General features: G+C 53.3%; 1 protein-coding gene across 4 annotated transcripts in view; it reads right to left on the minus strand.

Moving 5' to 3' along the window:
* Positions 1-872: 872 nt before the first annotated feature.
* Positions 873-23,273, minus strand: part of GRM7 (glutamate metabotropic receptor 7) — a 196,259-nt gene continuing 173,858 nt past the window's right edge. For 2 of the 4 annotated variants that reach the window (XM_066558432.1, XM_066558429.1), the window contains 3 exons: positions 22,829-23,075; positions 15,875-15,967; positions 873-1,276 (listed from right to left, as the gene is read on the minus strand). In XM_066558432.1, coding sequence (XP_066414529.1) covers positions 15,897-15,967; positions 22,829-23,075 — 318 coding nt within the window. In that variant the 3' untranslated portion in view covers positions 873-1,276; positions 15,875-15,896. Of the gene's footprint in view, positions 1,277-7,566; positions 7,749-15,874; positions 15,968-22,828; positions 23,076-23,273 lie in introns of all 4 variants that reach the window. The other 2 variants (XR_010784428.1, XM_066558431.1) reach the window with 2 other exon arrangements.

The following is a 23,273-nucleotide window of genomic DNA, read 5'->3' on the forward strand; positions in this document are numbered from 1 at the left end:
AATACAAATATCAAACATAAATTATTAACATGTACCATAAAATACATTACTGGCATGCATTCCAAAGATCAAGACCTCTACTAAAACTCAGCAAAAATCCTTCCTGCTTCCTCTGCAGCCCATCGGAGGTGTGAAGGGGGGGACAAACTTCGCCAGCACAGTTTTTGGTCTTTAAATTCTTTTTTTGTTTGTTTGTTTGTTTAGTTAAAAAAAATAAGGTATATGGATTGCAGTGATACAAGAATAATAATACAAGTCATGTACACAGGTCTCAGATCCTCAGTGGTCGGTTGGTTTGAGAGGTGCCGAGAGCACAGGGCCTCAAGGAAACTGTGCATCCAAAAAACAAACAGTGACCTCGGAACAACATGGATGGCAATATGCAAAAAATCCTCACAAACTGTACAGAGAGTTCAAAAACTTGCAGTCTGGAAGTACATAGAAAGACAGAATTAGCCCCTTAGAGTCCAGAGCAGCCGAGCGCAGCCTGCCCAGGGAGCCGCTCCTGAGGCACGGCCATGGCGGCCCTGAGGCCACGGCGGATCCAAGGCCGGAGAGGCCCCAAGGCCATGGTGGTCCCAAGGCCAGAGAGGCCCCAAGGCCATGGTGGTCCCAAGGCCGGAGAGGCCCCAAGACCATGGCAGCCCCAAGGCTGGAGAGGCCTCAAGGCCATGGTGGTCCCAAGGCTGGAGAGGCCCCAAGGCCATGGTGGTCCCAAGGCCAGAGAGGCCCCAAGGCCATGGTGGTCCCAAGGCTGGAGAGGCCCCAAGGCCATGGTGGTCCCAAGGCCGGAGAGGCCCCAAGGCCATGGTGGCTCCAAGGCTGGAGAGGCCCCAAGACCATGGCAGCCCCAAGGCCATGGCGGCCCCAAGGCTGGAGAGGCCCCAAGACCATGGCAGCCCCAAGGCTGGAGAGGCCCCAAGACCATGGCAGCCCCAAGGCCATGGCAGGCCAAGCCCACAGTGATCCCAAGGCCGGAACAGCCTCAAGGCCATGGTGGCTCCAAGGCTGGAGAGGCCCCAAGGCCACGGTGTCCCCAAGGCCACGGCAGCCCTGAGGCCTGAGGCCAGGCCAGCGCCGTGCAGAGCCGGCAGCGATGGAGGAGATGCCGGGAGCGGCCTGGAGCCGGGCTCCTCTCGCCTCCCCCGTGCCCGGTTCCCTGGAGCCCGTGCGGGGAGCTCAGCGAGGCGGGTGGGCTGGTGGCCCGTGCCCCATGGCAGCTGGGCCTAGATCACCAGGTTGTTGTAGCTCACGTACTTCTTTTTTGCAGCAGGGCCTGCAAGAGAAGCAGACAGGGGTCAGAGCCCGCGGCCGAGCCCTCCGTGGGGCTGGCACTGCTCAGGGGGCACCGGGGTGGGGACGTGCCTGGGATGGGGACCTGCCTGGAATGGGGACATACCAGGGATGGGGATGGCTGGGAATGGGGATGTGCTCAGAATGGGGGCACACCAGGAATAGGAACACACCAGGGATGGGGATGGCTGGAAATGGGGATGTGCTCAGAATGGGGGCACACCAGGAATGGGGACATGCCCGGGATGGGGATGGCTGGAAATGGGGATGTGCTCAGAATGGGGGCACACCAGGAATGGGGACATGCCCGGGATGGGGATGGCTGGAAATGGGGATGTGCTCAGAATGGGGGCACACCAGGAATGGGGACATGCCCGGGATGGGGATGGCTGGAAATGGGGATGTGCTCAGAATGGGGGCACACCAGGAATAGGAACACACCAGGGATGGGGATGGCTGGAAATGGGGATGTGCTCAGAATGGGGGCACACCAGGAATGGGGACATGCCCGGGATGGGGACAGCCAGTGGCTCCCGACCCCCCACTCCCACCCACAGGACTCGGGCAGGCGGCTCCCAGGCCAGCCCGAGCTCCAGCTCCAGCTCTGGCAATAAACAGAATTAGCAGGGATTGATTTTGTCAGGCTCCCGCAGTCTGGGTGACTGTGCTGCTGAGGCACCACAACCAGATCCTATTAAGATTTATTTTTTACAAAAACAGTGACATTTCCTCCAACATCTTAAATCTCCTGGGCTAAACTTGGCTTTTCTCATGGATAAAGTTGATTCTTATTCAACTTTTATGACTGCTGAGAATTTTTCAATATGGGGATGAAAGTACCAGCTTTCCTAATTATGACCTTCAAATCCAATCTGTTTGCAAACAGAAGGAAATCAAACCAGTCAGAAGGTTATGAGTGCAGCTACACGCTCCTGTCAGGAAAAACTGCAAATATTTAACTGCAGCTGAACACAAAGCAAAATGTCCTGCAGTACTCTGGCAACACTGACAGATCCAGGACACAGAACTGGGGATATCCTGAGCTGGAAGGGACCCACCAGGATCATCCAGCCCAGCCCCTGGCCCTGTACAGACACCCCAAATCCCACCCTGGGCATCCCTGGGAGGGTTTTCCAAACCCTCCTGGAGCTCCGGGGCTGTGCCCATTCCCTGGGGAGCCTGGGCAGTGCCCAGCACCCTCTGGGGATGAACCTTTCCCTGAGATCCAGCCTAAACTCCACAGAGACCAAAAAGAGAGCCTGGATTTGCAGTTATCCCAGTTTGCTAAACCACTGAAGTCTAAACCCCACAGTCTTTGGGAGAATTTGGCACAACTTAAGCAGTTTGCTGAATATTTCCAGCCTGCTAAGCTGGGGTAGACTCCATGCACACTTTGATGTTTTTAATGTCTTCTGTTTCATTTTAAAACTTTCTCAGGAAGATTTAAGAGACATTGTGGAAGGAGAGGTGAGAACAACAATTGGATATGTTCTGCAAATGTGCTTTTCAAACTTCATTGCGTTTGGGTCTCCTGGGGCTCCTCTCAGCCCCTCAGCAAAACCAGACCCAAACAGGACATGGCTCCCATAGGGCTCTGTGTGTCTGCCCTAAATCCCCTGCATCTCTGCCAGCCCCTGACCATCCCCTGCATCTCTGCCAGCCCCTGACCATCCCCTGCATCTCTGCCAGTCCCTGACCATCCCCTGCATCTCTGCCAGTCCCTGAACATCCCCTGTATCTCTGCCAGTCCCTGACCATCCCCTGCATCTCTGCCGGCCCCTAACCATCCCCTGCATCTCTGCCAGTCCCTGACCATCCCCTGCATCTCTGCCAGTCCCTGAACATGCCCTGCATCTCTGCCAGCCCCTGAACATCCCCTGCATCTCTGCCAGTCCCTGAACATCCCCTGCATCTCTGCCAGTCCCTGACCATCCCCTGCATCTCTGCTGGCCCCCCAAGCTCCCCCGAGCCCTCAGAGACCAGACACAGCCCCTGTGCTCCCCAGCCAGGCTGTGGTGTCCCCCTGGGGTGTCCCCCAGCAGCAGTGTCACCAGCCAGACATCACTGCTGGCTTTCCAGGAACACCTGCTCTGCTGTGCCCCAGCAATTCAGACTATTCTGAGTGCAGTGCACAGGGTGCAGCCCAGTTTCAGTATTGCCCATGGTGCTCACTGGCAAAAACAAAGACAGGATTTTAGTCCCAGGTATTCTCAAGATGGACATGTAGGAACCTCACGTGGAGCTGCAGCCCTTGGCAATATTATCCTGAAACCCTGATTCAGCTCTTTCCTCGTGCCCCAGACAGGAGTCAGTGCTGTCTGTTCAATCAAGGACTGATTCCACAAAGCGCTGATCATCTCCAGCTCCCATTAACTTCTCTTGCACATGAAGGTGTCCAACATCTGCCAGGATAAAACTCATTATCCTTCAAGGCTACACTACAAACACCCAATAAACTGGGGAATGCTATTAAACGCTGAAGAAGGGTAAAATGAGCCTGGGAAAAAAAATGTCATTATGGAACAGGTTGCAAAGTAATTCCATGTATTATTCTGTGATGCACTTCAGCTTTCCCCATTACATGCTCCTATTTCAAGGAGCAGCAGTGTTTCTATGACAAATTTAGATGCTCCCACTGCGAGTTCAGATCATGCCACCCTCCAGAGCCCCCGGGTATTACTGGGGCTCCCAGCAAAACCAGTCCTTCTGCTGACGAGTTTTCTCACCAGTTCAGCCCCAGCACTCCCTTGTCACTTCCAAAAGGACCAGGAGCCCCTGGTGCCAAAGGGATGGAACCAAGGAATGCTGTGGGTACCTGGATGGGCTCTGAGACAGTGACACAATCCTTGGCAGGGCCCTGCCTCACCGGGATAATGGAGCTGACAAAAGCATCATCCATAATTCAGATGAAATGATCAATAAAAGCCTCGGGGTTATTTTCAGAGAGGAAAGCCAATCTTCCTTGCTTAAAGGCTGTTAGGCCAGGGGGGATCATGTCCCCGATGGCTCTGCTGCATGCCCCCTCTCTGCTCCTGCACTAACTCCAGCAATCCGCAGCTCTGTGCAACTTCCAGCCACATTCCAGGCCTGGACAGCTCAGGAGAGGCACGGTCTGCCTCGATAATGAATCCTCCTGAGCCACGGCTCATCATTATCACCGGCAATTAGCACCAGGTATGGATCTGATGTTCCTCAAAGAAATTAATTTACATGAAAATGGGGGACGCTAATGAACCATCAGCTCTGCCAGGCTTTAATGCAGCGTTGCCTGCTCCTTACACGGGACAGATACAGATCGCACTCGCTCCGCTGCTGTTCTGCTAAAGGGTGACGGCTCCGACAGCGAGCCCAGATTGGCCTCTCGCGAACAGCATCCACATGTTAATTAATTAATGAGTTAATTCATTCATTAGCAGGCACGGAATGGCGGCAGCCTCGCTGGGCGCTGCTCTGGGTGCATTGGCAGCGAGGGCAGCACCTGCGCTGCCGGGACACCCCCGGCAATGCCCGCGCCGACCCTCGCGGTCAGTGCCCAAAGCGGGGCAGGAAGGGAAGAGCCCGGCTGCTGCTCGCCTGCTGCAAATAACGCTGCTCCGGAGGCACCGGCACCGCGCCGCTTCCCTGGGAAAAGGGGAGACCTTTCAAAAGAGCCTGCAGCACTTGAGAAGAGTTTCCTGTCACAGTTAGAGACGAGAGCCCTTTTCTGCTGTTTCCCGCTAATTAGTGGTGAAGAGGGACAGTGCCGATAGAGGGAACGAGCAGGAGGCACCGCTGAGGGACACGGCTGTGCACAGCCAGGACCTGTGCACAGGCACAGGTGAGCCCAGAGAGCCACAGAAGCACCGGGGATGGAAAAGGCTCCGAGATCAGCGAGTCCGACCTTGAGCCAACACCAGCACAGCCACCAGAGCTGCAGGTGCAAGCAAACAATGCTCCTGAGAGCGCAAGAGTTCATTCCTTCCCTGCACTGGGGGCACTGACAGCCCACACCCTTCCAGAAGGGAGGAACAGGATGGGGAACAGCTGCATCTCCGTGCCAGTAACACATCAAAAACAAATACACAGAAGCAAAAATCCTCTTTGGACTGATGAGTTTCATCACTTGACTGGTTTTCATTATCTTGGGCACAGGTCACAAAGAAAGGAGCTCCCACAGCACCCCAGAGCCAGGCAGAGCTGTCAATACTGGCTCAGAGCGAGATGTAATCGCTTGCACTTCAATTTTATGCACATTTGTACCCTCTTCCATGCTTAAAGAGCAAAGATTTACAGTGCAAGAAATGAATTTTATTGCAGCCCCCAGGCATCTCGAGCTATCAAACACATGAAACATCATCTCAGCATTCCCAGCTCCGAGCAGCGACGGACACGGGGATGGCTCCGAGCCTGGAACTCCTGCTCTGATTCCTGTGCAGTCACCGGGGCAGATAATGCTCAGCTCCTCTCTTTCATTTCCCTAATTCTGGCTTAGCAGCCCATATCATTTGTGCCAGGCAGAGCAGAGGCTGATTATTAAATCCTACTCCTAGTCCATCTAAAAGCAAAATGGAGCTGCGTGGCTTTTCCTCGATCTCTGCCAGAAAGACAGAGCTCTCCCCATGCTCTGCTGCCTTCAAACTGGGGAATTTAGATGAGAGCCAGATGAAAGCAACAGGCCTAAATGATTCTACATGCTTGCCCAGACCCCAACAAATGGAATGAAGCTTGGAGAAAATAATTTTAAATTTGGTATCTAAATGTAAATGGATTGTTCTTTCGCATTTTGACATCTCTCTTGTTGTGCTGCCACAGTGTTCTGGCACCTTCTCAGGCCTCTCAGTGGCTGCACTGCACAGAGCATTTCACTGCCTGTGCTGCTGGGTCCCTCCAGCCCGGCCCTGTGGCTTTGGTACACAGGAACAGTGGAATGTCCTGTCTGAATAACAGAATGCAAGTAAATTAAATGACAAATAGAACATTAGAAAAAGTGTGTTCCTCCCCAATTGCTTCTTCTCCTAGAAATTCTGTCCTCCACTGTCAGGCCCCCCTGCCACGGCTGGTGCAGCAGCACAGCCAGGAGCAGCAGTGGCATTCCAGGGGTGGGAGACTCCCCAGCACCTCCCAGAGAGCAGCAGGCAGGGCAGGTGCTGAAACCATCCCTGCTGTTTCCTGATGGCAGATTTTCTGGGACAACCGCTCAGGGGGCAGCTGGTGCTGAGCTGGGCAGGGCTGGATGTGCCAGCCACAGGACAGGCTCAGTGCCACAATGCTCAGGTGCCACAGTGCTCAGACCTGGGGGCAGCTGCCCTTCCTGGGCAGAACACATCCCTGAGGAATGTCACCAAACTCCTCTGGCAGGAGACATCCCTGTGGCAAGGGCTGAACTGCTCCTGTGAAGGACAGATGTGATAGGTGGAGGACAGAGTGTGCCTGCAGTAATTGCCAGGGGCTGTCACCAGGGATGGGGTCAGGCTGGGGAGTGCTCCTGTTTGTCCCTGGCCACGTGTGAGGCGCTCAGCAGGGCCAGTGCCAGCTCTGTGCACACAAGCACAGCACACTGTCCATCTCTGCCAGCCCCAGTGGGCTGCCCCTGCTGACTGGGGGGTGATCTGCAGGGCCTGCAGAGACAGACCCTGCTCCAGCTCCTGGGCTAAGCCCCTCCTGCCACCCCTCGGCCTCGAGGGGTTACCAGGGGGGACCTCAGAGATGAATCCAGAGATGAACCTCCCCACCTGGGCCACCAACACAAATGGGACTTTGAGCCACAGAACAGAGCCAGGCTGTTCATGGCCTGGAAAATCTGCAGCGTTGTGCCAGAACAGAACTATGGGATTGAGATTTTGAGTCAGGAAATAAAACTGATAGAGCAGGATTAGTTGTACCCTTCTAAATAAAAGCTAAAATCAACGAAGCACAGCCCTGCTGAGGAACATCCATCTCAGGCACCTTTGGCTGTCTCCCTATCTCCTGTTTGGCTGTATCCCTATCTATCTCCTGTTTGGCTGCCTCTCTCCCCATCTCCTCCTTGTCTGCTTTGCAGATAAGAACTTGTGTGTCAGGGGAAGCTGAGAGCATCTGCCCCATCAGGATCAGGGATGGGCAGCAGGAAGGCTGATCAACACCTCCAGCCCTGAAGGATGGCAGGGGGCACAGGCACAGCTGTGCTTGTGTCCCACAGGGATGGGGGGACAGAAATCCCACTCTGAGAGGAGGAGGAGGAGGACATGGGGATGGAGCCAGGGGCCAAAGGAGCCCCTGCACAACCCTCACAGCAATCCAGCCCCAGAGCCTCACCTGCACCAGGTCACGTGGAGCTGGAAAGGTGCACAGGAGCTTAGGAAATGTGTTTCCAAATGTTTATGAGATTATGGCAGGGAAGAAACAAACCCAACTCATATTCCTTAATTGGAGCCAGCGGTACAGAAAACCTGCTAATTCCAACTCCATTTCTACTGCTGCTGTGTGAGTGCTGTGGACTGCAAAGATAACAAATGGAAGCAAATTATTTTCACCTGCTTAAAACAAAGTCATTAACAGCACTTTGGTTATCTTACCTGGAAAGCCAGGCTCTGCAGAGAGCTGTTAGAGCCAAGTGTGAAAACAGTTTGCATGAAACATAATTAAAATGATGACCTGAGTGATGGCTGAAACATCCCCAAGGAGGCCTGGAGTCAGAGCTGATGGAAAACAATTCACCTCTGCCTCCTGACTGTGTTGCTGAACTGCTTCCAAGGTGTCCCCAGTGCCTTGTCCCCAACCCCTGGGCACAACCAGGGCTCCGTGGCTGCCCTGCCCTCCCAGCACTGCTGTGACCTGTTCCAGCACATCTCCTTTATTTCTCTGCCATCCTGGGAGCTGCTGTGGGCTTCATCCCCCTCGCAGGGAGCAATTCCTCCCCATTATCCCAGCTCACAGTTCCTCCCCATTATCCCAGCTCACAACTCCTCCCCATTATCCCAGCTCACAGTTCCTCCCCAATATCCCAGCTCACAACTCCTCCCCAATATCCCAGCTCACAGTTCCTCCTCCCCAGTATCCCAGCTCACAGTTCCTCCCCATTATCCCAGCTCACAACTCCTCCCCATTATCCCAGCTCACAGTTCCTCCCCAATATCCCAGCTCACAACTCCTCCCCAATATCCCAGCTCACAACTCCTCCCCAGTATCCCAGCTCACAGTTCCTCCCCAGTATCCCAGCTCACAGTTCCTCCCCAGTATCCCAGCTCACAACTCCTCCCCAATATCCCAGCTCACAGTTCCTCCCCAATATCCCAGCTCACAGTTCCTCCTCCCCAGTATCCCAGCTCACAGTTCCTCCCCATTATCCCAGCTCACAACTCCTCCCCATTATCCCAGCTCACAACTCCTCCCCAATATCCCAGCTCACAGTTCCTCCTCCCCAGTATCCCAGCTCACAGTTCCTCCCCATTATCCCAGCTCACAACTCCTCCCCAATATCCCAGCTCACAGTTCCTCCCCAATATCCCAGCTCACAGTTCCTCCCCAGTATCCCAGCTCCCCCTGCCCTGTTGCAGTGGGAAGCCATTCCCCCTGTCCTGTCCCTCCAATATTCTCTCTCCCCCTTTCTTGCCAGCCCCTCAGGCTCTAGAGGCCACACTTAGGTCACCCTGAAGCTTCTCTTCAGCACTGCCAGCTCTCCCCGCCCTGCCATGGTTGTACACTAATCACACAAGCAATGTTTTCTTACTCACCCCCAGGACTCCTCTCCCTTCCTGCCAGCTGGCCTGTGCCAGCTCCTTGGCAAAGGGTTGCAAGTAACAAACATCTTAACAGGAAAATCAAGAATGTTCACGAGGTGCAAGAGACTCAATTCAGTGGAAAATGTATTCCTGGTGTACAACTGTGTTACACAGTGTCTGACAAAATTACACTCTGAGCTGCACTGTTAAACTGCCCCATTTTGCTGCAATCAACATTTAATTTTTTAGCAGAAAGTCTTGATTTCAAATACCCTGGAAATGTTTAACAGCTGATATTAATAAGAGCCCAGATTTAATGCAGATTTAATCCCAGGGACATGATAAGCATCGTGACAAGTGGTGTAACTATGGCAACTTTATCTTGCCTGTTTCTTCCTCCCCTGAGCAGCAGGAGCAGGCACCTCGGGGGATGCAGTGCCAGACTGCTCCCAGCTGAGCGCCAGGGCTCTGGGCCACTGAGGGCACCTCAGCCAAACCTCAGCCCTGGCCTGGGCTGCCTTCCTCCCCTCCTCCCTGGGCCCATGCTGTGCTTCACCCGCTCCCTTCCTGCTCTTTCATTTTCCTCTGGCTGGAAAAGAACCCCCTGCCTTTGCTCCCTGCAGTCGGAGCCCAAACAACCCCAGCCCAAAGCCAAACACGTCTGGAAGGCCAAAGGATGCTCTCCTCTAACGCATGCCACAGCTCTCTGGGAGATGCCACATTTCCTTCCCTGAAGCCAGCAGGGATAAACAGCCCCTGTGCTGTTCTCTGGGGTGCTGGGGGTGACAGCAGAGCCACATTTCCTTCCCTGAAGCCAGCAGGGATAAACAGCCCCTGTGCTGTTCTCTGGGGTGCTGGGGGTGACAGCAGAGCCACATTTCCTTCCCTGAAGCCAGCAGGGATAAACAGCCCCTGTGCTGTTCTCCAGGGTGCTGGGGGTGACAGCAGTGCTGGGAGAGAGGAGCACCCAGAAACCCCCATTTCTGAGTGTTTGCTTGGATTTGCTGCTGCTTGCTGGCCCTCAAAAGCCAAGCCAAGCCATGTTCCTGCACAAATATATTCTGTTTGCACTCTGAGAGAGCACAGAGCAGCCCCTGCCTCACTCCAGTGGTTCCTGCAGGGACAGCAGGGCTGGGCTCTGCCTCCTTCTCTGGCTGCTCCCACCTCCCCAGAGCTGCTGGGTTTCCATGTTTGCTTCCCACAAGGTGACAAACACAAATCATGGTTTGCACGGCTTCACCAAAGGCACACAACGAGGTAGGAACTGAGATTTTTTGCTGCTCTTATACAACCTGAGCTGTTTTCTCCATACTTGCAATCATGCCCACCAAAAACTGCCTGGATTTGTGTGTTGGAGAAATTAATTTTGCTGCAATATTGCTTGAGGCTTGTTCTCCTTTTTTACCCCATCGTTATTAGAATTTCCTTTATGAACTCACTTGCCAGATTTTCATTAGATCTATGAAAAAATGGCCCTTCCAGCCTCTGGTTCTGCAGCTGGGAGCTGCTCCCAAAGCCTGGGTTGCAGAGATTGAGGGGCTGCAGGGGATGGAGGGGAGGCTGTGCACTCTGATCTGCTGATCCCCAGCTCCTTTCCTGAGGCAGGGAGGGATGGAGGGAGCCCTGCAGCACAGGCTGAGCCCTGACATCTGCCCTGCCTGGGAGAAAGGGAGGCATTCCACAGCTGTGGGACACAGGAGAGCCGAATGCTGCGTCTTCTCCCTGATATTCCAATTTATAGACGTGGCAGAATCTCCCTCAGAGGATGTGAGGAGTGATAAATTAGTCAAAGGGAGAACTCAGAGCTGCTGAGAGTTTGCTGAGCAAAGAAGTGAGAGGGACTGGTCTGCGAGGTCCAGCTGTATCTGCTCACTCCTCACCGGGATTTACCAGGAAAAAAGATCATAGAAGAAGACAGAAAATGTGGAATGAACAATGAATACTCAGACACTAACTAATCCTAATGTGTGCTCCCAGACACCCATCTACTACACAGCTTTTAATATCCCAGGCACTTCTAGCTCTGGGTGTGTTTTTATTCACACATCAGACTCAAAGGTGATGGTTTAAGTGCCCTCAGAATTTCAATTTTAAAAAAGGAAACAGTCTGACACTTCCCTGCACATTACAATCTTGTATTGTGTACAGTCATGAGAGGTGTGAGACAGTCTGCAGATAATTAATATGGGAGCTGGCAATTATATGAAAGTACCATCAAAAGTAATTATTTTTAGATGTAAAAGACAAAGTAACATGATCCCCAAATGCTCAGGCAGGGGGGAATGTTCTCTCTGGAGCCAGGCTGGGACACCTGGGGGGCTCACCTGGAGAGGAGCAGCTCCAGGAACACCTCAGAGCCCCTGGCAGGCACTGAAGGGGCTCCAGGAGAGCTGCAGAGGGACTGGGGACAAGGGATGGAGGGACAGGACACAGGGAATGGCTGCCAGTGGCAGAGGGCAGGGATGGATGGGAGATTGGGAATCAGGAATTGTTCCCTGGCAGGGTGGGCAGGCCTGGCACAGGTGCCCAGAGCAGCTGGGGCTGCCCCTGCATCCCTGGCAGTGCCCAAGCACAGGATGCACTTCCATGCAATACTTTTAAAATAAGCACATCACCATTAGAAGGAGTTGGTGATGTTTAGTTTTCCAGTCAGCCGTTCCAGAAGCAAAATAGATGCAGTGAAGGGCTGTCAAAGCCTTTCAGTTATCAATTTTGAGTGCAAATTCTCATTTCTTAGCAGCCTCCACTGAACAGAAATCCCTCAAGTGAGGTTAAACACGGAGTATTTTCTCAGGCTGAAACTGGCCAGATTTAAAACAAAAATGACACTTCAATCCAGCAAATAATTATTCCAGAGCACACACTGGAGGCTGATGAGCTACAGAGCAGCTCACAGCTCAGACCCAGAGCCTGCAAAGAGCTGATTGTCCCCAGGAGCACCTGCCTGTCCCCAGGTGCTGTCATGGGCTGCTCCTGGCTGGGACACTCTGGGCTCCCAGGAGGAGAACAGGCACGGAGCTGGGGGGCACCTGAACCATTTCCCCCTTCCAACAGCAGCCCAGGTCAGTCTGAGACCCCATCAGGACTCCTCCCACAACAGCTCCTTACTGGAGTCCAGAAACTGCCCTTCTCCTCAGGGGAGCTGCACAGGCTGTGCCAGCCCCGGCAGTGCCCTGGCTCCCAATGCCACGGGAACCGGCACTCCATGGTGTCAGTGTCCAGTTCTCCCAGATCCTGGAACCAGCACTCCATGGTGTCAGTGTCCAGTTCCCCCAATGCCACGGGAACCAGCACTCCATGGTGTCAGTGTCCAGTTCCCCCAATGCCACGGGAACCGGCACTCCATGGTGTCAGTGTCCAGTTCCCCCAATGCCACGGGAACCAGCACTCCATGGTGTCAGTGTCCAGTTCCCCCAATGCCATGGGAACCAGCACTCCATGGTGTCAGTGTCCAGTTCCCCCAATGCCACGGGAACCAGCACTCCATGGTGTCAGTGTCCAGTTCCCCCAATGCCATGGGAATCAGCACTCCATGGTGTCAGTGTCCAGTTCCCCCAATGCCACGGGAACCAGCACTCCATGGTGTCAGTGTCCAGTTCCCCCAGATCCTGGAACCAGCACTCCATGGTGTCAGTGTCCAGTTCCCCCAATGCCATGGGAATCAGCACTCCATGGTGTCAGTGTCCAGTTCCCCCAGGTCCTGGAACCAGCACTCCATGGTGTCAGTGTCCAGTTCCCCCAGATCCTGGAATCAGCACTCCATGGTGTCAGTGTCCAGTTCCCCCAGATCCTGGAACCAGCACTCCATGGTGTCAGTGTCCAGTTCCCCCAATGCCACGGGAACCGGCACTCCATGGTGTCAGTGTCCAGTTCCCCCAATGCCACGGGAACCAGCACTCCATGGTGTCAGTGTCCAGTTCCCCCAATGCCACGGGAACCAGCACTCCATGGTGTCTGTGTCCAGTTCCCCCAATGCCACGGGAACCAGCACTCCATGGTGTCAGTGTCCAGTTCCCCCAATGCCACGGGAACCAGCACTCCATGGTGTCTGTGTCCAGTTCCCCCAATGCCACGGGAACCAGCACTCCATGGTGTCTGTGTCCAGTTCCCCCAGGTCCTGGAACCAGCACTCCATGGTGTCAGTGTCCAGTTCCCCTGGATCCTGGAACCAGCACTCCATGGTGTCTGTGTCCAGTTCCCCCAGATCCTGGAACCGGCACTCCATGGTGTCTGTGTCCAGTTCCCCCAGGTCCTGGAACCAGCACTCCATGGTGTCTGTGTCCAGTTCCCCTGGATCCTGGAACCAGCACTCCATGGTGTCAGTGTCCAGTTCCCCCAGATCCTGGAATGCACTCCATGGTGTCAGTGTCCAGTTCCCCCAGATCCTGGAATCAGCACTCCATGGTGTCTGTGTCCAGCCTGCCTTCCCTAACCCTGGAATCAACCAGCACTCCATGGTGCCCATGGCCATCCCTTCCAAACCCTGGAATCAACCAGCACTCCATGGTGCCCATGGCCATCCCTTCCAAACCCTGGAATCAACCAGCATTCCATGGTGTCCATTTTCCCATTCCCTGGCATCAATCAGCACTGCCTGGTGCCCGTGTCCATCCCCATTCCCTGGCATCAATCAGCACTGCCTGGTGCCCGTGTCCATCCCCATTCCCTGGCATCAATCAGCACTGCCTGGTGCCCGTGTCCATGCCCAGACCCTGGCATCAATCAGCACTGCCTGGTTAAGTGCCCGTGTCCATGCCCAGACCCTGGCACATCTCTGGCCGTGCACATCCCTGCAGGACCTGCTGGGGATGCCCTCCCTGCCCCAGGCACACCCAGCAGGAACCCGGGGAACGCAGAGGCCAAGGCTCTGCCACACCTGCCAAGGCCAGCACAGGGAGCTGCTCCTGGGCCCTGCAGCCCCTGCCACGGCCCAGAGGGCAGTGCCAGGTGCTGCAGGCACTCCTGCAGCCCCAGCCCTGCAGCCCCAGCCCTGCAGCCCCAGCCCTGCAGCTCTGCAGCAGCCTCAGCTGCCTCCTTGCCTTGCTCACTGATGGACAATTCCTTCCCTCACACCTACCAGATGTTTTCCAAGCCTGGTATTTCCATCAGCCCCAAGAGCACAGAAGGCCTATTTGTCACTCCCAGGAAACAATTTAGAGCCTTTCAAACCCATCTCCCTGTGCATCACAAGCAGAAATTGATACAGTCACGTCAGGGCTCAGCTCATTCCTACTACAAACACCTCACCAGCAGAACAAGTGTCAATTTACAAGCAGGCCGATGCTTGCTGCTGGCCCAGCTTTGTTTTTAATACACTGCATTGTTTCATGCTGCTTGTTGTTTTGTATTCCCGGGAGAACAAATCAAAGCAGCAGCCGGGGCTGCAGGACCCGGAGCAGCAGTGCTGGGATGGAAAACAGCAGAGGAGCACTGGCAGGACCAGCACAAGCCCAAAGTGTCCCTGGTTTAGGATGAAAAGCATTTTCAAAGCTTTTCTGGACCAAATTTTAAAATCTGCTTAAAGAATCTGAGTGGCCAGTTGTTTTTTACAGGACCTGGATGACAGAGTTATTTGTGTGCCTTTGCAGACAGCAATCCCTTACATGATTCCCATTATCACACAGAAATAAATTAATTTTAGAATCTGTGTGAGCTCCTAATTATTTTTTTGTGCCATTAAAAAAAAGTTTTCTTTCAAAAACCAATTTCTCCTGAGATTTAGGTGTCTTCCATCTCTCTCTTTTTCATCTCCTTCCTTTAGCAATCTCATCTTTGCAGAGCTGCCCTTTCCTACTCCTCTTTCATTTGCAGGAATGCTTTGAGCGGCCCCTTGTCCTCCTGGTGCTTTGTGCCATTTTCCCCAGCCCAGCCCTGCCCTGGGATGCTCCGGGTCACCCCGGGGTTCATGAGAGCTTCAGCCTCCCCTCCTGTCTGCCTGAGCTGGGATAATGGCCCTGATTCAAATACAATCCAAACCAATCTGGGCTCCCAGGAGGACTGAATTGATGCTGGAGCTGGGGCAATTTACACCAGCCAGAGATATTGGTCATTTCTTTTCCTGTGTCTCAGAGACTCAATTCAAGCAACACTCCAACCTTTGCTGATAGCAGTTCTCACCTATTAGAGCCCAGCTAAACACTCTGAATACACTCTGAAGGCTGAATACAGTGATTTCCCCAGCCCTCAGTGCACAGCAGCACAGGAACCAGGTCAGGTACAAGCTTTTGTACCAGGGCAAAGCCCCTGAGCACGCAGGGAACTGTGAGAAATACTTATTAATGGTTGGCAATCATTTCTGTGCAGTGTCCGAGGCTTCCCGACCCCTCTGTGTCCCTGGGAAAGCAGAATTCCCGGCTGCTGCAGTCACAAATGCCACAGGAGCTCACACATCACCAGATCACCACGAGGCAGCCACAAAGCAGGAAAAGCCAGCCCTCAAAAACTGTTCACTCCTGGTTCCACCCAGTCAGGGTCACCCGGCTGCCCTGGGGAAAAGCAGATTTTCAAACCTTTTGGGGCCACTTACAGCTTTGGTGCTGGGGAGGACTCAGAAAACACTGCCTTAGCTGTCAGACCTGAGGGCCAGAATTCACTTCTGGTCGTTTGTTTGTTTGTTTTTATACAAATATTCCATCCTCAAGGGCTTTATCGGGGTCCAGCTGCAGTGGTGGGAGGAGGAGAGCTCCCAGACTCATGTCAGGGCCTCCCCTTCCCCAGGCAAACCCCCCATGGCAGCTTTTGGTAACAGGTTTGTGAACAATTTTTAAGTTAGATATATTTTTTAACACAGCTGCACTAATGAACATTTCTCAAATAATTATGTATATAATAAAAATAGTCACAATAATCAAAACCACCATCATAATTTGAGAATAAAATAAGAAAAGCTCGGTTTTCCTTACCTTTTTGGAAAGCAGGCAAAAGCTATACAGTAGGTGGAAGAGTGTACCAAGTAACAGACTTTTGAACACTCTTTCTTACTGGTGGTATGGAGTCTACAGGGAAAGTAAATACATTGAATGTAGGATGGGTCTGGGCATGAGGAATGCTCCCAGCCTGCCCTGCATGAGCCCTGGCACTGCTCTGCCTCCCACTGGGGTCTGGGGGCACCAGCTCAGGAATCAGCACAGGGATCAGCACAGGAATCAGTCAGCACAGGAATCAATCAGCACGGGAATCAATCAGCATAGGAATCAATCAGCTCAGGAATCAGCACAGGAATCAATCAGCACAGGAATCAGCTCAGGAATCAATCAGCACAGGAATCAATCAGCACAGGAATCAGCACAGGGATCAGCTCAGGAATCAGCACAGGAATCAATCAGCACAGGGATCAATCAGCTCAGGAATCAGCACAGGGATCAGCACAGGAATCAATCAGCACAGGGATCAGCTCAGGAATCAGCTCAGGAATCAATCAGCACAGGAATCAATCAGCACAGGAATCAATCAGCACAGGAATCAGCACAGGAATCAATCAGCACAGGAATCAATCAGCACAGGGATCAGCTCAAGAATCAATCAGCACAGGAATCAATCAGCACAGGAATCAGCACAGGGATCAGCACAGGAATCAGCACAGGGATCAGCTCAGGAATCAGCACAGGAATCAGCACAGGGATCAGCTCAGGAATCAGCACAGGAATCAATCAGCACAGGAATCAATCAGCTCAGGAATCAATCAGCACAGGAATCAGCACAGGGATCAATCAGCCCTGGCAGCTCAGGAATCAGCTCAGGAATCAGCACAGGAATCAATCAGCACAGGAATCAGCTCAGGAATCAGCTCAGGAATAAATCAGCACAGGAATCAGCACAGGGATCAGCTCAGGAATCAATCAGCACAGGAATCAGCTCAGGAATCAATCAGCACAGGAATCAATCAGCCCTGGCAGCTCAGGAATCAGCACAGGAATCAGCACAGGAATCAGCTCAGGAATCAGCACAGGAATCAATCAGCACAGGAATCAGCTCAGGAATCAGCCCTGGCAGCACAGGAATCAGCACAGGGATCAATCAGCACAGGAATCAGCACAGGAATCAATCAGCACAGCAATCAATCAAGCAGCACAGCAATCAGTGAGCCCTGGCAGCCCCAGAGCAGCCAGGCCAGGGGGCTCAGGTACCCCCAAGCACGGGAGCAGCTCTCTCAGGAGAGCAGGGCTGGCTGAGCTGATTTTCCCTCCTCTCCCCTGAACCAACCTGGGACATTCCGGCTGCAGTTTCAGACCCCCTGTCCCTCCTCAGCCCCTCACAGGTTCCCTGGCATCACCAAGAGCCATTTGAGTGCTTTCCTCAGGAAGGGGGAAGCAGTAATTACATGTAAATCTCAGCAGAAGTTAAGCATGGGTTCTGTCCCAGTCTGACACTGCTCCTGCAGCAGAAACTGGAGCAGACAGCCCAGCAGGGCCCTGCACCTGCTCCACCTCAGGCTCCACCAGAAACACCTTCCCAAAGTGTGAGATTGCAGCAAAGCCACACAGGAGCACAGCAAGCTCACCCCAGGGCTGGGAGCTGCAGTGCCCCACGTCCTGCTGATCCCAAAGGTGCCCCAGCAGGGAAAGCTGCAGTGAGGGACAGCAGGCACTGCCAGATGGCAGACAGGAGCGAATAGGAGACTTCTCCTAAATGGATTGGAAGGCTTGGCCCTAACACACCCTGTTCAGCAGGTGTGGCTGTCCCAGGGATCCCCAGGCAATCTCACCCAGCCAGCCCCTTCCCCTGGCACCTGGGACACGAGGCCACTGCACTGCCAGGGATTCTCCTCTCATGGCAATCAATCAGTGCCCCCAGATGGATGCACTCCAGGCCCCTCTCCAGGTGCCCTGCACATCTTTGAGCCTCAACCCCAGCAGATTGCCCCTGAGCTGTGTGCAGAGCTTCCACAGGATGAGCATGCCCTGCTCCTGGGCAGCCACTCAGGAGTGCACAGACCTGCAGCCTGACATGCACATCGTCAGCCACTGCCACAGAGGGCTCTGGGCTGGGAGGGACCCAAAATCCCCTCCAGTGCCACCCTGCCATGGCAGGGACACCTCCCACTGTCCAGCCTGGCCTGGGCACTGCCAGGGACCCAGGGGCAGCCACAGCTGCTCTGGTCTTCTAAAGATCTGCTCAAACCTGGAGATCTTTTCAAGGCTATTTCTCTGTAAAACCACCCACATTTTGCTTGTGCTTTGACTGTGGCCTGTGAGCAGGACAGGCCATAAATGTGGGCTCAGCCCCAGATTTCCAGGGTTTGGGGGTAGGATCATCCCCACATTTCCAGGGTTTGGGGGTAGGGTCAGCCCCACATTTCCAGGGTTTGGGGGTAGGATCAGCCCCACATCTCCAGGGTTTGGGGGTAGGATCATCCCCACATTTCCAGGGTTTGGGGGTAGGGTCAGCCCCACATTTCCAGGGTTTGGGGGTAGGATCATCCCCACATTTCCAGGGTTTGGGGGTAGGATCAGCCCCACATCTCCAGGGTTTGGGGGTAGGATCATCCCCACATTTCCAGGGTTTGGGGGTAGGGTCAGCCCCACATTTCCAGGGTTTGGGGGTAGGGTCAGCCCCACATTTCCAGGGTTTGGGGGTAGGATCATCCCCACATTTCCAGGGTTTGGGGGTAGGATCATCCCCACATTTCCAGGGTTTGGGGGTAGGGTCAGCCCCACATTTCCAGGGTTTGGGGGTAGGATCATCCCCATATTTCCAGGGTTTGGGGGTAGGATCATCCCCATATTTCCAGGGTTTGGGGGTAGGATCATCCCCATATTTCCAGGGTTTGGGGGTAGGATCATCCCCACATTTCCAGGGTTTGGGGGTAGGATCATCCCCATATTTCCAGGGTTTGGGGGTAGGATCATCCCCACATTTCCAGGGTTTGGGGGTAGGGTCAGCCCCACATTTCCAGGGTTTGGGGGTAGGATCATCCCCATATTTCCAGGGTTTGGGGGTAGGATCATCCCCACATTTCCAGGGTTTGGGGGTAGGATCATCCCCATATTTCCAGGGTTTGGGGGTAGGATCATCCCCATATTTCCAGGGTTTGGGGGTAGGATCAGCCCCACATTTCCAGGGTTTTAGGTAGGATCAGCCCCACATTTCCAGGGTTTGGAGGTCCGTGGGTCCCGTGCTGGTGCTCCCTGGGCTGGGACAGGGCAACACTCATGGAACACTGGCAGCAGAAATGGCACCTCCAGCAGCTGAGCAAGCAGCAGCAGCAGCCCCGTGAGGAAGAGCAGAAAATCAAAGTGCAAACCCCACTGTACTTGCAGAGCCCACGGCTGAGCCAGGCCAGCACTCAGCTTGCTCTGGGCACTGCTGACTCTCATCCTCTCCAGGAATTTCCCTGCTCCTGCCCCCCCGAGCTCCAGAGCCTTGCATGGCTCCAACAACCAAACCCTGAATCTCACAAAGAAACACTGAAAAAACATCCTTTGGTTTTCTTTTGAGAGAAGATATTTGAGATTTAAAAAAAAAAAAATTGCTCCAAGATGCATCCAGGGCAATTTGTAATTCCCACTTCCTATTTTCTGATTGGAAAAACTTGGGAAATTTCCGTATTCACAGTATAAAATATTTTTAAAGTGGAATTGCTATAAAAACATCAAAACCATTTTTATGTATGGACACCATACTCAAAATTTCACTGAATATTAAGTTTGAGGAGTTTTGCTTTGATGTTATGACTTTTTTAAAATTCACTAATACAATTTTCATTTTTTTCCACCTAAAAATGGAACTGTATACAATTTTTATTGAACAGACTATTCAAACTTTAAAAAACGAAACTGAGTTCAGGTGAACTACTGTTATACACATTCCTGAACTTGCCTGATCAAGGGGCTGATCAATGACCCAATCAATGCCACAGTAACTGCAGCAGTTACACTGGCACTAATGCACCCCAAAACTTTTAAGTACAGCAGAAGTTTATATCATTTGATTTTCTAGTAATTGTTATGAACACACAGACCTGGCGAGTGAATGAGCAGTGCTGGTGCAGCTGAGACTATGAACAGATGGAATTCCACATAAATAATGAAAATGTTTTTAAAACATTATTTCACAAATGATAAAAAAGAAGGAAAAGCGCGTAAAGCAGAAAGTCAGCGATGGCACATTTCCTAACAAACACATTTATGAGCTTTGAAATCCCACTCAGTGAAGGCTCAAGGCAAAGGTGGCACATCTGGGCAAGCCAGGGGCCTCTGCCCCTTGTGCCTCTTAGAAACATGTCCTGGTCTACAGCCCTGGACTAAAAATGGGTGTTTGGCCAGAAACACGGGGCTTAGGTGAGCACTGTGTATTTATAGTATAAATATTTCCTTCCCAAAATAAAGTCTGGCTGTTCTTTGGTGGGAGGGGAGAATATTCTCAGAAGGCTGAAAGCAGCAATAAGATGCAGCACAGGAGGATGAGAGCAGGAGGGGACCCTGGGAGGGGGGATGTCCCCAGGCTGAGCTTCCACAGGGAACATTCCAGCATCACACCTTGGGTGCTTTTGTCTTTGGCCAAGTTTTGGCATGAAATTCTTACATCTTGGGGTTTGTGGGGTTTAATTTCAGCTTAGTTGATCCAAACAGTGGTTAGTGAAGTGCATCAGCAACACAATCCCCTGCCCCGGCCCAGCTGGATTTCAAAATCTCCTTTCCTCCCTTCCCTTCCTGAAATCTGCCTTGGCAGAGGGCCCTGAGTGCCACTGGGGAACAGCCCAGGGCAGGAATTCCATTTATTTCCTCCTGCACTCGGGGCTCTCTCCAGCTGCAAGTGCTTAATTTGTGAGAACCATTCCATGGCTCTGTCCATGGTGCTGTCCCTGCCTCTGTCCATGGTTCTGTCCGTGCCTCTGTCCATGGTGCTGTCCCTGGCTCTGTCCATGGTGCTGTCCCTGGCTCTGTCCATGGTGCTGTCCCTGCCTCTGTCCATGGTGCTGTCCCTGCCTCTGTCCATGGTGCTGTCCCTGGCTCTGTCCATGGTGCTGTCCCTGCCTCTGTCCATGGTTCTGTCCGTGCCTCTGTCCATGGTGCTGTCCCTGGCTCTGTCCATGGTTCTGGACCCCAGTCCAGCTTCCAAGGATGAATTTGGCTTTCCCAGCTGGAATGGATTTTGTACACCTGCATGATCAGACATCAGGGATAAATCCTACAGGGGTGAGCAGGGGGAGGAAAAGTGCAGTGCCAGGGATCTGCTGCCTGCTCCCACTCTGCTTTGACAGCAGGAATTCCAGCAGCAACAATGAGGCAGGAATTCCAGCAGCATTAATAAAGCAGGAATTCCAGCAGCACTAGAGGCAGAAATTCCAGCAGCATTAATAAAGCAGGAGTTCCAGCAGCATTAGAGGCAGGAATTCCAGCAGCATTAATAAAGCAGGAATTCCAGCAGCACTAGAGGCAGGAATTCCAGCAGCATTAATAAAGCAGGAATTCCAGCAGCATTAATAAAGCAGGAATTCCAGCAGCACTAGAGGCAGGAATTCCAGCAGCATTAATAAAGCAGGAATTCCAGCAGCACTAGAGGCAGGAATTCCAGCAGCATTAATAAAGCAGGAATTCCAGCAGCATTAATAAAGCAGGAATTCCAGCAGCACTAGAGGCAGGAATTCCAGCAGCATTAATAAAGCAGGAATTCCAGCAGCACTGACAGGACAAGAAGTGGCAGGGATTCCAGCAGCAAACAGACCAGTGGAGCATGGGCAGGGAAGGGGCATTTCTCCATGTTCAGAGCTGGCTTTGCACAAGAATTGCAGACGTGCCCAAAGCTTTGCAGCGTGCTCAGAGCTGTGCAGCTGTCTCCTTCCTCAGCTCCTTCCAGATTCAAATGCAAATCAAATTTGATGGCCTCAGTCTGTAATTTCGTGCTGTGCTATCCTCTGCTATGCACATTAAGGAAACTAGAAGTGTCTTTGCCATCTATTTTCCCTTTAAATCAGTGGCAAGATTTGCATTAAGACCAGATAAAATCCCTAAATGGGAATCTTCAGGGATCGTGAGATTTTTGCAAAGCAACTTTGCAAGAACCAGGATGAAAACTGGGGTTAGCAGAGTTATTGATGAATTTGGTGCTTGCCTGGGAACCTGTACCTGCCAGGGCCATCTGGACCTGGGCTGCAGGGTTCTGTGCCCAGGGGATGTGCAGAGTTCTTTGCCTGGGGATGTGCAGGGTTTTGTGCCCAGTGTTCTGTGCCCAGGGATGTGCAGGGTTCTGTGCCTGGGGATGTGCAGGGCTCTATGCCCAGGGATGTGCAGGGTTCTGTGCCCAGGGATGTGCAGGGTTCTGTGCCTAGGGTTCTGTGCCCGGGGATGTGCAGGGTTTTGTGCCCAGGGGATGTGCCCAGGGATGTGCAGGGTTCTGTGCCCAGGGTTCTGTGCTCAGGGATGTGCAGGGTTCTGTACTCAGGGGATGTGCAGGGTTCTGTGCCCAGCGTTCTGTGCCCAGGGTTCTGTGCCAGGGGATGTGCAGGGTTCTGTGCCCAGGGTTCTGTACTCAGGGGATGTGCAGGGTTCTGTGCCCAGGGTTCTGTACTCAGGGGATGTGCAGGGTTCTGTGCCCAGCGTTCTGTGCCCAGGGTTCTGTGCCAGGGGATGTGCAGGGTTCTCTGCCCAGGGTTCTGTGCCCAGGGGATGTGCAAGGTTCTGTGCCCAGCATTCTGTGCCCAGGGGATGTGCAGGGTTCCCTCCCCCTCAGAGGGAAAGCAGCAGGGGCACGGGTCACTCACAGCTCCCAAACCCCTCCTGAGGCGCTGCCCCCAAAGGGCACCAGTGGAAAATCAGAGCCAAGAGCAGAGAATCCCACCAGCAGCCCAGAGCCGCAAAGGCCGCGATGGAGCCAAGCAGGAGCAGCCCGGGAGCGCTGGGGAGCCCCGTACTCACTGTTGGGGTCCACGTTCTCGCAGAGCTCCGTCTTGGCCTCGCCGTTGGGGCGGTCGCTGGGCTTGTGCGACAGGCGCGAGGACATGGTGGCCGCCGTCACCACCGCCTTGAAGCTGCGCTTGCGCTTCTGCACGTTCAGCTCGGGGTGGAAGATGATGATGTAAACCTTGGGCATGTAGAGCATCCCCAGCGCCACCGACGCGCTCAGGTTCATGGAGATGGTGAGCGTGGTGGTTTGGATGTAGAGCTGCGGACAACAGACACGGGTTACGCGCGGGGTCAGCGGGCTGGGGCTGCTCACACACACAGAAATACCTGCTGGAAAGGGGCTGTAACCTGTCTGGGTGTGTTACACCATGGTGGGGCTGCAGTGCCTCACACCCACAGAAATACCTGCTGGAAAGGGGCTGTAACCTGTCTGGGTGTTATATACACCATGGTGGGG

This window comes from Molothrus aeneus, chromosome 12, assembly GCF_037042795.1.
Source record: "Molothrus aeneus isolate 106 chromosome 12, BPBGC_Maene_1.0, whole genome shotgun sequence".
NCBI classification, from domain to species: Eukaryota; Metazoa; Chordata; class Aves; order Passeriformes; family Icteridae; genus Molothrus; species Molothrus aeneus.